General features: G+C 51.1%; 3 protein-coding genes across 3 annotated transcripts in view; 1 reads left to right on the top strand and 2 right to left on the bottom strand.

Moving 5' to 3' along the window:
* Positions 1 to 2,035: 2,035 nt before the first annotated feature.
* Mnat9 (microtubule-associated Nat9) lies at positions 2,036 to 3,057 on the bottom strand. The gene is made up of 3 exons (XM_003743002.1): positions 2,877 to 3,057; positions 2,402 to 2,612; positions 2,036 to 2,270 (listed from the first exon to the last, which is right to left on the bottom strand). The coding sequence occupies exons 1-3, from the start codon at positions 3,055 to 3,057 to the stop codon at positions 2,036 to 2,038; spliced, it is 627 nt and encodes a 208-aa protein (XP_003743050.1).
* Positions 3,058 to 3,377: 320 nt separating this feature from the next.
* LOC100905479 (mitochondrial-processing peptidase subunit alpha) lies at positions 3,378 to 6,653 on the top strand. The gene is made up of 9 exons (XM_003742986.2): positions 3,378 to 3,445; positions 4,128 to 4,321; positions 4,484 to 4,602; positions 4,726 to 4,965; positions 5,053 to 5,225; positions 5,374 to 5,482; positions 5,604 to 5,815; positions 5,915 to 6,288; positions 6,434 to 6,653. The coding sequence occupies exons 1-9, from the start codon at positions 3,384 to 3,386 to the stop codon at positions 6,526 to 6,528; spliced, it is 1,578 nt and encodes a 525-aa protein (XP_003743034.1). The 5' UTR covers positions 3,378 to 3,383; the 3' UTR covers positions 6,529 to 6,653.
* Positions 6,654 to 9,070: 2,417 nt separating this feature from the next.
* LOC100907797 (ankyrin-2) overlaps positions 9,071 to 17,053 on the bottom strand; it is a 45,680-nt gene continuing 37,697 nt past the window's right edge. The window contains exons 18-25 of the mRNA XM_029111378.1: positions 16,873 to 16,932; positions 15,226 to 16,778; positions 15,038 to 15,155; positions 14,609 to 14,942; positions 11,858 to 12,715; positions 10,625 to 11,698; positions 9,357 to 9,411; positions 9,071 to 9,221 (exon numbers count right to left, since the gene is read on the bottom strand). Of these exons, the coding sequence (XP_028967211.1) occupies positions 9,071 to 9,221; positions 9,357 to 9,411; positions 10,625 to 11,698; positions 11,858 to 12,715; positions 14,609 to 14,942; positions 15,038 to 15,155; positions 15,226 to 16,778; positions 16,873 to 16,932 (4,203 nt within the window). The remainder of the gene's footprint in view (positions 9,222 to 9,356; positions 9,412 to 10,624; positions 11,699 to 11,857; positions 12,716 to 14,608; positions 14,943 to 15,037; positions 15,156 to 15,225; positions 16,779 to 16,872; positions 16,933 to 17,053) is intronic.

The following is a 17,053-nucleotide window of genomic DNA, read 5'->3' as shown; positions in this document are numbered from 1 at the left end:
AGTGATGTCCAATCGGCGATGAGTTCTTTTCGGTTGGCTTCGTGACGGTGGTCTCCCTCGAAAGCTTGAAGTCGTGAAATTTTCCAAAACGCGAATCGATCCATGAGCGCTCACGGAGCGATCCGATGAGCTGCGACTACAAGGAATGCAATCGATAAGCGACGAGCTGTGAACAATCGGCGAGGCATCACTCAATCGAAATTTTACGGTTTCTCTTTCCAATCGCCTACATGGCGGATATAACGAATTACTGACGACAGCACACGAACGAACAAAACATACACTCTAACTGCTGGAAGTGATCGATGCAGATCTTCAGACGGCTCCGCTTACCATCGTGGAAGCCTCTCGGAGAAACGAAAAAAAAATCGTAGGAACAGTATTAGGACAGTTTTGTTCGAGGGCACAAAAAAGCAGCGGAAATAGCAGAAAAAGCATTTTCTAATGCTCTCGGACAGCTATGAACAATCCATTCTAGTCACGAACGAATTCACAAACAAATATCAAACTCGAAAAAATCGTCGAATCATCTTCTTCACGCCTAGCTGCTCCTTATATATCATGTCTGTCCCGTTCTGCAGCTCCGCTAGCAGCTCCCTCGGACGCCGCATGGAATGAAAACGTTCCTGGGCGTATGACTTGACTTGTTTACATTAGGGCAGGGAAAATCGCCCGAAGCAATCTCGAGGGGAGATGTATGTAGCTTGAAAATTCTCCACGCATTCCTTCGTCACGTTGGGAGGCTAGACGCTTCCCAGCTGCTCGATTCGTTCACAACAACACACATTTTGATGCAATAGATTGTCGAATGACTGAGACAAAGGAAAACGAGGAAGCAGGGAAAATATGCGGGAGCAGTGAGCTGGTTCTGCAGACATGGACAGAGGACTTTTCTTTGGATTAGCGAATATCAGTCAATACCCTCCTTCCTGCTCGGTTCTTTCTAATTGTATCGCAGTCTGGGCGGAATTCTCTCCTACCCGAAGATCCGCTCTTCTTTCTCTAAACCCCATTCCGGTCTCAGTGGACCGACGTGCACTGATGTGCGATGTTTCCCCTGTGTGATGATCCCCATCGTTCGTACTTAAGGCTTAGCGATATCATACTGTGTCGGTCACTGTCCCCGCCTGCCCGCCCGCGTCCCAACGAACGTGCCCGTCGCGACCCGCTGTGCTCGGGAACGATCAGGGTACCGTTCCGTTGGAGCGACATTTCGCGAACAGTTTGTAGCGGACGTTTTTTTCCAACTCCTGCGAGCGTTCACGTCCGAAGTGCTCGGAAAACGAGAAACTCTTGTCGAACGTTATGTGATGCGCCTTCCGCGCGATCCGTGAAAATATATTTATTTTGTAGCAGATGCGAACTCGGTGTCGCCTTGGTCCTGCGCGTCCAGGCTGATCCAGAGTTCGCTCGTAGTTAGTTCTAGAATATATCATGTCACCCATGTCTTCTAAATACGCATTTTGCCGGTATACCGCTTGAACTTTGACTTCGCTAGCCTGGCCTATGATGTCCCAATGTCTGTTCGTCCGATTCCTGGTGGGCCCGATTAAGGTGGGCGCCGTGCCTTCGCGCACACTGTTCGACATGTGTGGTTGGCCGGCACCGCTTCTTGTAACTAAGCCACTTACTTTTAATTTATTAAAACTTTGACAACAAATACAACTGAAACAACGACAACATCAACAAAAAAATGGAATAATAACATAAATAAAATCTATTTTGTACAAAAAAAAAGTTTCCCTCCTTACTCGTTGCGCCCCCCCCTTGCCTCTGGAACGAGGCTATGACTCCTCGATATCTTAGTCCCGTCCCTTGTTTTTGAATAAAAGAGTTATTGATTGATTGATCCAGGCTCACTCGGTTCGAGCTACTCCACTCGTGGATTTATCCGGCAATGAAGCTGCCCAATTCGGAGATTGTATATGACGCTCCGAAACGGGCGTTCGATACTCTCGCATTTCTAGCTGCATGATTCCTGAGTGAATTATGCTGCTCGTTTGAAGCGAGGAATATTTTCCAGGAAGAAAAACATTTATTGTTTCGACATTAACCGGAACTCGTCGTAAGTCGAGGCGTCGTACAGCAAATTGTAATTTTCAATTTTTTCTAGGACGTCACGAACGTCGGCGTTGAACGTAATTTCTTGAAATACTTGGCTAACGGAGACTTTCTTGAAACCCATTTTCAAGAACATTTCTTGGGACCCGACGTTGTCCGTCTTGATTCTGGCGACGAAGCTCTTGCTCGCGAGCTCGTCGATGGCGAACCTGCTCGATAGATGATCTCGGTGAATTTTGCATTCTCTCCCCAATGTTATCCTTCTAGCTTTCGATTTCATATATCTACATTGGAACTAGCGTCACTCGCGGACACTAACGAAAATGGAATAGCTCTGTACCGTAGCATCAGGAACATGGCTTCTCTCCCGAAGCCTTTTTTCCGTGACGATTCCTCGGCGATCATCACGCTGCATTCTGCGAGTTCAAACAAACGCTCCTCTCCGGACCGATCATTTGTTTGCGAGAAAAGATTGATATCACCGATCATTGCTTCAACCTCATCGGAAGTCCTGGCGAAGACGGCTCGATCCAGGATTATGAAGGTGCACTCTGGAAAGGAGACGGATCGTTCCTCTTCTGGTATCCTCATTCCTGATCCTCAGTGATTGAACCGAACTTCTGATCGACTCTCAGACCCACAACGTCAGCGGCTCCTCGCTGCATCCCATGCGAGAGAGCCCGACTCGTTCCGCGTCGTGATACTCCGCAATATTCAATCGGCTTGAGTCGGCGCCAACGTAAATTCTTCAGCGGGGTAATCTCGACTGAGCAATAATCAGACAGTACCGTCGATCATACCGTTATGCTACTCACTGTCAGAATCGGTGTTCCAGGTGATCTGCATCTCGTATTCTTCTTCCAGCGTTAGAGGTTCGGATCCCGTAAGTCTTTGGAGAACAGGGTCCAGCATCCACCTGTGATATTTGTCGACATGTTGTCTCCCGTAGGGAATCAGGATGACTTTCTGTCCCCATAAAACTCGATCCAGCTTCATCGCGGGCTGAGGATTTGGCATAGAATCAACATTGGAAGAATGTGATAATTTTGATCATCGACATCCTCTGAAGATATCAGTGTTTGGTGCATCGCTATTGACGTAGGGAAGAGAATGGTCCAACATGAATAGGAAGGAAGTGCTCTAATACTATTAAGGATCTACAACTTGTGAGAGAATCGGCTTCGCGCGGATCGAGAAGTTAGATGCCTTACATAACTGTCAACCACTGTTTTGGAGAAGAATTGGAGCACGCGCGAGAGGAGCAGTTCGAGCGGGTCCGTCAACTAGCTATTCGACGGAATGTTCAAAACACAAGCAGAAAGATGTCGGCAGGCATGCTGCGCCTCGGTGCGCGGATCGAGAAGGTTTTTCGGATCCGAGCCAGGTATGATACTCGATGAGGGAGTTTTATCACCGTTGGAGTTTGATTGGCAGCTCCCGGACAGATGGACGCCTTGAATTACGATCGACGGCCTCTCCGAAGTCACCAGGCGCTCGAGATCGGATTTCAAAAGCAGCGCTCTGGGGCTCTGCTCGTTGATTCGAGTCCGGAGACTCTGAGCCGCGTGACATGGGGCTAGAAGATCCGTGAGAGTTGAGCAGCCGTGTCCTCAAGAGTCTGGAACCACCTGGAAAAGGGTCGGAACCTGCCCGCGATGTCTGCGGAAATCAGCGGAACCTCCATTGACTCTTTGGCAAAGAATGATCTGACGCAGAGTCGGGATCCAGAAATGGAAGAAAAAGCTCCAAAGAAGCAGTTTATGGTTTCCGAGTTCTATCTGATAAGGAAGGTGATCTCCCCTCAGAGCCCCTTTGCCTGGAGACACGGGAACTTACTCTCAGTAGAGAGATCGTTCAATGATGTTTGCCTCAAGTCCTTGATTCGCAAACAATCGTGGGGTAGCCTCATGTCCAATCAGACAAATCCCTGAGATCCTCAAGACCCATCACATGGAGCGATCATCCTTTCCCGGACCGGTCCCTCGCTTAGGCTCATTCTGACTTTTGAGATGCCTGTCCCTGACGGTCGCCCGTGGACCCTCACTAAAGCAAGACTTACCCCACAGATGCCCAGTCAGAGGTTGTCAAACGGCCGTCGCAGACTTGACCAAAGTCTCCCTCTCGGAAGAACTCCCAGGACTTCCTCAAGTCACATATGCTAAGCCATCCCCTCACGATGATGAATCCAAGGTCACCACGCTGGAGAACGGTATCCGTGTCGCGTCACAAAACCGTTTCGGACATTTCTCAACCGTCGGAGGTGAGTTCGACCATTCGTCGCTCTATTCTCGGAAAAATCTGATCCGGGGTGAGATGTTGGACCCATATAAGAGAAAATACTCGAGAGTAGACTTCCGATTCGGATTAAAAGCGCTCATAAATGTGAGGTATGCCTCTTCATTGCTTGAATTTCTCCTTGCAGTTGTCATCGACTCCGGTCCACGCTATGAAGTGGCGTTCCGTTCGGGAATCTCACACTTTTTGGAAAAGTTAGCGTTCGGTTCAACTTCACGTTTCCAGAACCGTGATGAGGTCCTACAGGTAATTGAGACAGAGGGGCCTGCGTTTCCGGGAGCTCTGCCACGAAAGAAGGCTCCTTGCCAGAATAAAGCTTCCCTTCCTCGCCTAGGCACTTGCTTGATTCCAAACTGACTCTTTTTCAAGGTTCTCGAGGGACAGGGAGGAATCTGCGACTGCCAAACGTCGAGAGACACCATGATCTACGCAGCTTCAGCGGATCCGCGAGGTCTAGATTCTGTGATTGAATTGTTGAGCGAGGTCACGTTGAGACCCCAAGTAACGGACGAGGAGCTCTTCTTCGCGCGACAGGCGATCGAATGTGAACTCAGAGACGCCGACATGAAGCCGGACCAAGAAACCCTCTTGACGGAAATGATCCATAAGGTCTGTCTGGCTCGGCGAATTCTAGGAGACAGGAAGCCTTTGCGGCTCATTGCATTCAAAAATTGATTGTATCCTTCGCAATTCCAGGCAGCTTTCAACAACAACACGCTCGGTCTGCCGAAGCTCTGCCCGGAGGAGAATATTCCGCTTATCGATCAGAAAATGATTTTCACCTTCCTCAAGCAACGTTTCACACCCGAACGAATGGTTGTTGCCGGCGTCGGCATAGATCACGATAGGCTAGTGGAATGCGTTCAGAAGTGAGTTCCCCACCTCGATCACTATCGTTATATGATCGACTTCACTCAAGGCTCCATCTATCTTTATCCGAGAGTTGTTGAGGGAACAGATTCGGTATTTTTGATTCGAGCTCTGCCTTTTGGATACGGGAGCTATCAATATTTGCAGGAACTTCGTTGAAAAGAAACCCATATGGGTAGAAAATCCCTCACTGGTTGGCGATCCCTCGCTCGAAACGGATGAGTCCGTCTCGCAGTACACCGGAGGCATCGTGAAGGTGACTTCGAGCGAGGCTTTCATTTCTCTGACCGACTTCGAGTGCCCCGAAATCGATAAACGCTGCACTCAGTATTTACGAGAGTTCAGCCCTGAACTTTTCCTTTCTCGTTCCTTTTCAGGTCTCGAAAGATCTCTCGAAAATGTCGCTCGGTCCCACTCCGATTCCCAACCTCGCTCATTTCATGTTGGCCCTCGAGTCCGCATCGCATCGAGATCCCGAATTCATAACTTATTGCGTACTCAACATCTTAATGGGTGGGGGTGGGAGCTTCTCTGCCGGTGGTCCAGGAAAAGGAATGTACAGCCGTCTCTATACGAATGTGCTCAATCGGTGAGTACGTCTCAGGGTTGATACCTTCGGAGATATCGAGAAAGGTCTACGAGTCGACGAATTCCTCTCTTTTCTGATCGGATGCTTGTCCCCTGCAAGGTACCACTGGATGTTCAACGCCACAGCTTACAACCATGCCTACAATGACTCTGGCATATTCTGCATCCATGCGTCCGCTGACCCTTCTGCCTTGGGGGAACTGGTCGAGATCATCGTCAATGAGTTCGCGATCATGGTCGGACGTATTAGTATTGTTGAACTTGAAAGGGCGAAGAAACAATTGCAGAGCATGCTGCTAATGAACTTGGAACAAAGACCCGTTTTGTTCGAAGACATCGGTCGTCAAGTACTCTCCGTGGGGAAACGACGGAACGCAGCTCACTATATAGACGCCATCAATAAAATCAACGAAGAAGATATCCACAGAGCTGCCCAGAGAATGCTTCGAACGCGAGCCTCGATCGCTGCGTTGGGTTAGTTCTCAGAGGGATAAACCGGCGAAATCGATCGTGGAACAACTGTCAAATATTATTCATGGCAGAGAACTTCGTCGCAGGAAGGAGCCGGGAAAATTTCTGGCATTCGCATCCTCGAAAGTTAATGCTGTCTGACTTTCAGGTGATTTGCAACGACTGCCGGCATTGGACGAAGTGGAGACAGGTCTAGCGAATCCGCAGACGAAACGCGGTAAAAGGTTCTCTCTTTTCCGATGAAGGATAGATTGCGGTCTCGAGACCTATCATCAGTTTGTATTGATCAACTGAATTGAGGAGGAATTAGTTGGAGACTCGGAATGTATGTACATATAAGAGTAAAAGAGAAAAAGTGGTCCTCTGAAGATTACCGAGCTGTCCCATTTCTCTGCAACAATTCCCTCCCGCGAGAGCTCGCGGGAAGCGGCTCTCCAACGCGCTTATTCCCCTTTATTATCGAAATCGGTCTATCGAGAGCGTATTCATCAATATCCTTCCGCCCGGAGATTTCTGAGATGGATGTGAAGCAGCAGAACCCAAAAGAAGTGGATGCATCATCGGTGGAGCGGGAAAAAAAACCGTCCAATTGAAGCCCGTGGGAGGGGGTGACATGCGCGGAAATCATGGATCATGTCACTTGGGAACATGGCTGGAATCTTTTCTCTGGAAATGGCTCCCTGTGCAGATCATCCCTATGTGCGACGAGGGAGCTCTCTCTCTCCCGGTACGAGGGACTTCTTTCTAACTCTTGGTCGGATTACCCATGTGGCGCGATGGTCGAGTTGATCCGGTTCAGTTGAGCGCGCTCCCTGAACGGTCCGAATCTCCGTAGAACCAATGCTCGCGACGGAAACCGTGATAACTTGGAACTCTGAAAGTCCAGTAATTACTCGGACCACCATGCTTAGCTCAGCTGAGGGCTCGATCGAAAATGGGAGACAGCGCGCGGATCATTAGCTCTCAGTCTCGTAGACATCGCTGGCGCGAAATTCGTGGGGCTCAGATCTCGTCTTTGAGCATCATGCGAGAATGTGAGGAGGGTTACGTAGACAAGAGAGAATTCAAGCTGCATATCTGACTGTGCGAAGGGGGTAGTCACCGAGGGAAACATTTCCTTCGCCACTGGGGAATCTTCAAACCATATATCCGAAGATGCCGACTGAGCTACTGAAATTCGACCCCGAACTGGAGCTACGCATATGAATGCCAGCTTCACCAGTCTCGCCCTGATAATACATATGATTTCCCTGAGAAGCCCAGACCTTATACGAGGGATATCGAATAGACTCCTGGATAAATACTCGGCGCTGGATCTTGAATGAAGGGTTGCCATGCGTTCCAACCGCAATCTGATCGAGACTTGAGCTCCGCTGATCGTCCGTTCAGTGCCGTCACAGTTGACGTCAAAATGCCGGTATCATTTTCGTTTCGAATCACTTTCCAGGGAAGAGGCATCTCGTAATGGTAATTGGTAATAATTTATTAATATATTAAGTGTTAATAAGTTGGATGTGATGACGGGAAGTTATAATTGTATCTATAGCCAGTCACGTTTGATTCATTTTCCTCATCTTGCATCGGAGTAGATAGTTGGTTAAGTCATCATGGTGTACGCGGAAAGTGCTGTTCCGGTAAATACATCGCGAAGTATACGTTGCACCCTCATCTCGGTGAATTACGTTGCTTCTCCTCCTCCCTATAGTGCTGGAGTCTCATAGACGATATCGAGTTGGACACACGTCCAGCTCACCACGGAGCGCTTTCCCGTTGTAGACTGGCGAAATCCGGTGCTGTTGATCATGTTTCCAGCAAGGTTCGTGGCAACAGCATCGATCCTACTTCGTTCGAGTCCACGAATTTTCTCTTCCGAGAACGACTCGAGAAGTCTATCCGGCTAACCATAGAAAACTCGCTCCTTTCTGCTGGTACTGCCACCATGATGCCCCGGCAGGCCCACGACTCGACCAGATCTATCCTTGTCACGTTTTTGGGGCTGCTGCCGTTGTTGGTACATCTCCTTTCGTTTAGGAATATCTTCCGGATCGATTAGGATATCGTAGTATGGGTATAGTTGCGCAAGGAGAACGAAGAAGATTAAAGCGGAATTCGGGCGTAAATTTCGCTAGAATTCATGGTAGCGTTCTACTTCGGTTACATGAAATATATTGCAGCTATTCGGGGTATAACTATCGTTGCCCAGAACGAAATCAATCCTCTCGGTTGCCCAAAAAGACTTCCGGGCTAAGGGATAATTTCTCTCCTCATCCCCCGACCAATCGACTGACTCGCAGTAGTCACGCAAAATTTCGAATTCTCTCTCGTGCGCCTCGCGAACGAAGGCACGCTGCAACGATGCACGTCGGGTCGCATGACGTTAGGTGTGAATTTCCTCGTCTGACTTCCACAGCCTCGACGCTCTCTTCTCTAAGCTTCGCTGAGCCGCCCGGTTCTCCACTTGGAGGTGCCCGGATTGCTCAGTGTGTCTATGTTTCTTGCAAAACGTCGTTCTTGTTTGTTGGTTTCTTCAGCGATCTCGTCTGGAAGCGGTTTGCGTCGCTCGCCCTGAGGGCCTACTGACCGCAGTCCCCTCCAGGAAACTCGGTACATTAAGGAGTTGATTCATTTGTTGTTGTTGTCGCAATCGAACTAGCTCGTTGGCAAACAGAGCCTACTCCTGAGTATATCTTTGGCAGTATGATGAATAAGATTTGCTTGTTTCCCCGCTCCACACTTCATGTTTCTACGGCCCTCCAGACAGGTTTCAAGACAGGATGGAAAGAATCTAGCTCCTGGTTTCCGTCTCCTCGACGTGCTGTTGACCATCTTTGTCAGTCGTAACCTTGCGAGTGGTGGTGATGGTGACTGTTTTCTCGTGCGGATTGCCTTCGGAGTCATAGTCGACTTCGGTTATGGTCCTGGTGGTCACACTTGTTCTGGAGGAAGAGGGGGATCGATTAGGTCCACATTCGGATGATGATTTTTTTCGGGAGCGAGTCGGGACTAATAGCAAGAGTAAAGGAAGAAAGACACGTCTTGGAATATCAATGCTAAAGATTTGGAAAACTCACTGCACACCGGTGTGTGACTCGGCTGCCGTCAGTATTTCGCCCGTGAGAAGACTCTCTGAAAGATGAAGATCGATGTGCTATGCGGTTCGGAATCTCGGATGAGGTGGTTTTCCCGGGAAGGCATGCGGTAACGGAGAAGAGGTCGATTCCGGGAATCGCTCTCTCTCCTTTTGCGATGAACACCAGACGTACGCTGGATCTCGGAGAGCGTGCGAGAAACTAGTAAGGCACCTCACCTACCTCATGATTAACTTGTTTCTATATAATGAAATGCATCAGCAAATGTAAGCCGACCAGAGACATGCATGTCAATGTGAACGGAAAATTTGAACGACGGAGACACATGCTACCACTTAACGAAATATCTATTGAAGTTTCATGAGCTCATAAATCGAATGAAGCTGCCGATCGGCTGTGGCTGCCAAGTCGACTAGGCGACTTCGGAAATGATCTCGTCGGATATACTGGCTCAGTGCGTGGCGAGATCAGTTCGAAGTTGTGCAAAGCATCTTTCGTGGAATCGTGGTGGTAGTATACTACGAGCCGCCAACCGACCCTCCACAGAAGGGGGTGATCGACCGTCGTGCCGACCCTGACATCGATCGAAACGTAAAACCAATATTTAACAGAAATGTAATAAAATAAAATTAAGTGACTTCAACACTACAAAGAAACTGAGACCGAAGATCGATCAGTTAGGCATTCGGTGATAAGGTGAAGGCAAGTGATCTTTGAATGAATTTTCCTGTAATTCCCCCGCCCTCTGAACACCGTTCCGTGGCCAATTTTCATGAATATCTCAGGCGGGACGATTGATGGCTTGACTCATCAATCGAATAGTAGGTACCATTCGCGGAGAGAGGAGTAGAGAGTTCTCCCTCGTTTTTCGTCCTCGAGTTGAGTATTGAGGAGCCGTCACCGTGATCATTGCGGAATTTCCGTTGCAAATTGAATAAGATATCATCCGCTCATTAGCGACCAATAAACCTACCGACCCACCGACCGACCGACCGACCCACCAACCAACCAACCGACGAATCAATAAATGAACCAAGTAGAATACACGGATACCAAACGAGCAAGATGCAGCTTGGGATTCTCATTTCACAAGAATTGTTGCATTCCTCTCTCTGTGTTCGCGATGATGAGCCGGCAATGCGTTCATTTGCAGCTGCACGATGCGAGTGTGCCATCAATGGTGGAAGGTGAGGTGCTTTCGGGTAAGGAACGAAGTAGAAGAACAAGAAATCACGGAATGAACAATCTACCTGGAATTTGCTTGCAGTCTGCCGGGAGAGGCCCACGGGCTGACAAAGAGCTGCTCATCGTCACGGCGGTTCTCTCATCGTCGCTGTGAAACAGACCCGAGTCCGGTTGTTCCGTGCTGATAACGCCGCTAAATAGCGTAGTCGAGCGCTGCGGGTCGATGGAACGCGGTGCAATTTCGGCCAATTCGTCCCGTCCCTCGTGGTATGAATCCCATTCCCCAATCTCCTTGACTTCGTGCAACGAATCGTACAGAGCTGCTTCTCCACGCGACTGGGCCAACGAATCGGGAAAGTCCGGCGTCCGCTCCTGTCCGAGGGAGTCCGGCTCGATACCTTTGTCCTCGTCGAGGTGAATGGCTTCGTCTTTGTGCTGGTGCTCAATCTCTTCGATAAGGCTGTCCAGCAGCTCTTCGTTGCGTTGCTCAACGGCTACGGAATCTTCTTGCTCGAGTCGTCGCTGCTGGGCGTGGGAACTCCGATGGAGTTCGGTGGTGGCCGCGGTGGAATCGTCTTCGGAAAGTGAGGACGCTCCAGCCTGGAGCGTCGTTCCGGCTTGACCAAACTGAGAGGAAGACATATCGTGCTCCTGGATGACGGCCATACCCGCCGCCGATGATTTCTCCGCGTGCAAACTACTCAAACTCTCAAGCTGCATTTCTCGTTCGAGCCGCTCGAAATCCGCCGGCTGGGACGAACTCAGGGCCGAAGGCAAGCCTCCGGCCAGCTGACTGCTCGATTCTAAACTGGAAGGAACGCTGGTTTTGCTAGCAGCCATCTCGGCCTCCAGTCGCTCAAATTCTTGAAGAGAACATACGCTCATATCGTCTCGTTCGCTGCCTCGACCCAGCGATCTCTTCATGGACGAGGAATCCGCGTCGGGCGTGCTTCCGTGGTCGTCCAGGATGGGACTCAGTCTCTTCTTCCTTAGCATTCCACCCATTCCGGCTTTGTCGTAACAGCCATCCGCGTAGCCGCCTTCATCCTCGTCTGCTTCGATTCCGCTGCTGGGAAGTCCGTACGGATATCTCCGCAGCAGCTCTTCCATCGGACTGTTGCTCTCTTCGGGTTGATGAGCTTCCCCGAGCGCCAACTCGCGTGGAGGGCTCTGCTTCTGAGTGGATTGGTGCAGGTTTTCTCTCAGCTGTTCCTCCTGCGGCAGTTGCTGCTGCTGCTGGTGATGGTGCAGTTGTTGTTGTTGTTGCTGCTGCTGCTGGGATTCGATTCCCCACAGACCTTCGCGTCTGTCGCCCGCGGGACCGATTGGTGATTCCAGGATCGTGTCGCTCGCGTCCGAAAGGTCACCGCTCTGTCCCATGGTCGCCGTGGAGAAATGACTCGTGGAATGATCCGAAACATCGGAAATCGTAGACTGTGTCGACGAATGCGCCGTCTTATACGTCGTTGACGATGTGGAGATCGTGAGCTTCGATCCTTGGGATGCGGTCTCATATTCAGACGTATGTGTCGTCGATGAGATTTGCTCGGACGAAGAAGGCACTTGGGTTTGTCGGTCCGAGTCTCGTTCGGAGGAACCCTCCGAGAGATAACTCTGACGTTTGCTCTGATCTGAGGAGCTCGGGTCTCTTTTCACGCGCAACTGAACACCGAGTTTGGGATTATCGTCGTCTTCGTCGTCGTCGTCGTCATCATCGTTATCTCCACCGGCAGCAGCGTCTTCATCGCCGCTGTCCGAGGCCGAGCGAGTGATATCCTGCGAGATCGTGGACTCGTCCTTGGATTCCTGTCTCGATGACAGGCCCTGTGCGATCACTGTCCCACTACCGCTCGTAATGGTCGTTGTCGTAGACGTAGACGTTGTAGTGTACGTGCTATCAGTGATTGTCAGGGTTTCCACGCTTGCGGTGAAGGTGCTCGAACTAAGTTGCGCGGCCGAGGACCGAATACTCTGTCCATGCTCCTCGTCATCGCCGGGCTCCTCCTCACCTGGACGAACGTCGCCTGTGACTACGCCGCCAGAGTCCTCTCGGAACGCCGCGTTCTCGAACGCCATCGGATGCTCGTGAATTGTCATGGAGTTTTCCACGCTAGAATCTCCAGCGGATTTGCCGCGCCCATCGTCGGCAGCGCGCTCTGTTGTAAAAACATCGATCAGTTCATCAGTCACGCGGCGTTGGCCCCCTCAGAGTGCGCTCCATTAACGGACCCCCCACCCCCTCGCTCCACCTTCCTCGGGTAGGAGCCCGATTTTGTTGAGAGAAAGGCGCTCTCCCTCCGGACTGGACTGAACCTCTGGTCGACCTCTTCAAATGATCACCAGCCCCCTGACACAGACTGATCGAGGGCTTCCCGCAAGCAAAGGGCATCTCGGTACGAACAGTGCATGGACCGAGGTCTCGGATAACGAGAAATAAGTATACGTACAGATCTCGGAAGGAAATTACTCCTCTGGACAGACCAGTCAAGCTTTGAACTCAATCAACTACCAACCAATAAATCACAACAAGGGCTGACAGCGACGACGACCACAGCAATCGCTTCGCTGGGTACGGCCGAGGAAACATCGGCGATGATATCCAATGCTGTTCGACGCGTCCAGAGACTCGACTGGGTCACCGGAATCCAGAATGACTTCATACACAAAACATTCCAAACCCTTATGGGATGAGACATGGTTCCCGTGATGCGTGGGGTAACCGTGAGAAATCGGATCACCGGAGGTTCCGATCGCGGGTAGATATCTCTCTGGGGCGTGGGATGCTGGGAACTACTGTAGACGGAGACACGATCGGGGAAAACGATTCACGGGTGATCCTCGAACAGAATGCTACACGGAAAGCGGTCGCTCCATCGCCAGACGGGCAGAGAGCATAACCGGGATTGACGTGCCCGATACATTCACAAAACGAAGGTGCGTGTACGCACGATGAATGAAGACATGAAGACATTCAGGAATGATCTACGGTACATCTTGGACGGCATCATGATCAGCGGTAGGACGTAGAGGTAAAACGGTCGAACAACCATGAAGGATATCGGCTCGGCTACGGGAATCCTTCCCATTCCTTGGACACATGGGTCCAGACAGACCTTATCTATCAGGCATGATGTTCACGTGGATCTGGAGGTTCGGGGAGAGCGATCCAATAAAACAAACTTTGGAAGGAACATGGGTGCGCCGCAGTGGATTTCAATTAGGCAGCTCAGCATCGATTTTCCGCGAATTTAATTGGATCTTAGGCTTGGACCTCCCCTACGACAGCTGAAGACACTTGATATCGCGAACTTCGCCCACCGACGAAGCAATCCCTCGCCAAGGGCGACGGTGGATCTCACCGTGAAGGCGGAGAGATGGAATTTTTAGGGCTCTCTTTATGAGGCTTTATGACTCATGGCATGAGGTGTTGGAACAGTGTCTAATTGCAGTGCGTAGCTGACACATACTTTCGACATTCAGATTGTGATCTTCGTTCTAGATGAATATCAGAGACTTCGGAAATTTTCAGTGACGCAAAAGAGAGCGCACGCGAGCCTCAGAGCACTCGGGTACGCCGAGGAACTCGCAGCAGAGCGTTCGCGGAGCAAAAGATCCGAGCTCCTGCGTTCACGTGTCGACAATGGTACCCGCACTGATCGACGTCACAGCTGTCGTCGATCTCGGACTGACTGATCGATCTGATCCATGCGTTTAACGAGCGCGTCAATCTCGAGGGAGAACATGATTTGAAAATGAAGAAGAAAAATCAAAGGGATCGTGGAGACTCCTAGGAAAACGGGAAACGTCTAAAAATCGAGCGAGAAGCTTTGACGTAGCGGAATCCTCGGGCCGGATGAAGTAGGGGCATCGCTACTACGATCGTCGACGATGGAGAACAGGAGCAGGAGATCAAGAAAGGAGTTCATCGATGCAGATGACGAAAAGGAAGACTCACCACACGCATGAATCAATCACTCATCGATCACTCGGACTATCAATCACTCAAAGCACTACTGTTTAGGTAACGAGAGATTGAGAAGAGGTTTTACCTGACGATAGAGCTGCTGCTGCTGCTGAGGCTGCGGCGGTGCTCGATGCAGCTGTAGCTGCAGATGTGGATGTTGGAACTTCAGACAAGTGGTGTTCGGATTCCTTTTGCAACGTCTCTTGCACTGTATGGCTTGATTCAGTGGAGGTTGCAGGATGTTCCGCCTCGATATCGACGTCGAGGCTATCTGCGGATCCGGTCTCTAGGATTTCTTCTTCAAGCGAAGAACTGAAGTCGTTCATCGTGAGCAGAATCGTCTTCTCCTTGTGCTGTGCTCGATCTTCATCGGAGTCGTTCTGTTCGGCTAGTTCTTCGATTATATCGCGAGCCACGCCCTGGGCACGGTCTCTTTCGTGATCGATGAAGCTTTCGGTGTCCGGACTCGAGGTCCTCTCGTCGTCCTGGCCTACGGCGGCGGCGGGCTCTCGACCGCCGGCGGCAGCCGCTGCGGCCGCCGCCATCTGCGAAGCAATTTCCGCGGCTCTTTCGGTAACTTCCTGCACGAGGCTCGACGCCTTCTCGTGGGTCGATCGGATCTCTTCGGAGATCTTCTCGACGTCGGGATGGTGAAACTGAACGTGCGACGCGAGGCTGTCCGACTGGTCGAACTGAACCGACCTCTGCGCGGTGCTCGTTTGTTGTTGCGGCTGCTGCTGCTGCTGCTGATGTTGTGGTGGCTGTTGCGGTTGTGGTTGCAAAAGTTCGATTGTCGAAGATCTGGTTGCTCTCATCATTTCCTGAAGGGCCTCCGGCTCAGGACTAAGTTCTCTCTCAACCATTGAACTCTCACTAATGGCTTCGGACTGCTCTTCTGACAGAGCGCGAGCCATTGGAATGTCTTTGGGAATACTGCTATGTTGTTGATCCGCTTGGGTCGGATCTCCGAGTTTCTCAACGCTGTGCATCTGATGCTCAACACCCTCCGGGTCGGTGTACTTCACGTCCTTAGTCGTCGTTTTCGTGATCACGGGCTCTCCGCTCTCTGGGAGAACGACGGTTTCCACGACAGTCTTCGTCGTCTTCATGGTGAATCTAGGAACTTCGGTTTGATCCATGAGCGCCTCAGGGTCTGGGCTCTCGCTCCGTTGTAGAGGATTAAAGTCCTGTCGTGGCATGGCTTCGTCTACGGGAGTACTCGACGACTCCTGAACGGAAGTCGTCACCGTGGTCGTGGTGACTTCTGTGACGCTTTGACTCATGGCTGGTTTCACTTCAGTGGGTGATAGGGCTTCGGGGCTTGAACCCCTCGCATGATGGTCGATGTCTTTGGTGGACGACGCCACGCTGGGCTCGTCGGGGCTAAGGGCATCGTGTTGACGGGTTACTACGGTCTCCTCTTGGGTTATCGTGAGGAACTCTTCCTTCTGTTCGGTGCTCCCGAGGAACGCGGCGTGTGCCCTCATCGTTGGCGAGGTTCGGATATCGTACGAGCTCGGCTGATCCAATTGTTCAGTCTGTTGTTGATCTTGTTGTTGCTGTTGTTGTTGTTGTTGAAGTACTTCTAGATACTCGTCTTCGTGAAGTAATCGATCGGCATCCTCCTCGGTCATCTTGACAGCGTGGGCTTTCATTGTCGGCGAGGTGCGGATATCGAAATCATCTGACCGAGTCTCGATCGAGGTCGAAACCTCCTGAGAGACCCCATGGTCGGATTCCATGCTCTGCAGCACTTCCATGTACTCATCGCCGTGAAGGAGACGATCGGCGTCTTCTTCCGTGAGTTTGACGGCGTGAGCTTTCATGGTTGGTGATTTCCGTACGTCGTAGTCATCAGAGCTCTCTGGGACATCCGCCCCTTTTGCGGTTTCCTGAATCGGGGTGCTCTCCTCGACGGTCAGTTCGGGACGGGCGGGCTCTCCGAGACTTACGGGTTTCTGAGGAGCTTGAGTGGAACTCCCCTCGCTGTCGGTCTGCATCCGGAGCACCTCTTCGTACTCTTGCGCATGGAGGAGACGATCGGCGGCCTCCTCCGTCATCCTCACCGCGTGGGCTCTCATCGTCGGAGATCGGGATAGGTCGTAGTCTTCGGTTAGCGTCACCTGTTCGGATAATTCAGATCTGGAAAAGTCGGATGGTTCCTCCTCTTTGGTGAGATCGCTGGAAACTGTTTCCAGACTTATTTTACGACTCTCGCTATCCTCTTCCTCGGTGGCTTCCAGGATATCAGCGGCCTTTTTCAAATTCACAGATCCGTCCGGATATTCCGAATCTGGACTGAGGTCACGCTGCTGGGGGTCGAAATCCTTCGAAGAGGCCACGCTCAACTCGTCCGGAGACAGAGCTCCGACTGGCCGAGGGACGGGCGCCGCGCCTCCCGACGCTTCGCTGACGGTGGAACGCGGCTCGACCTCTTCGTTGTCGAGAGCTTCAGGGCTCGTGCTCCTCTGAGTGGGGTCGAAATCCTTCCTCGAGGACGGCTCCTCGGGCGATGAGAAAGCGATCTCCT

The sequence above is a fragment of the Galendromus occidentalis genome, unplaced genomic scaffold (genome assembly GCF_000255335.2).
Source record: "Galendromus occidentalis unplaced genomic scaffold, Mocc_1.1 scf7180000077437, whole genome shotgun sequence".
In the NCBI taxonomy this organism is placed as follows: domain Eukaryota; kingdom Metazoa; phylum Arthropoda; class Arachnida; order Mesostigmata; family Phytoseiidae; genus Galendromus; species Galendromus occidentalis.
The sequence above is the reverse complement of the archived record's forward strand: the minus strand, read 5'-3'. Positions and strand labels throughout refer to the sequence as shown.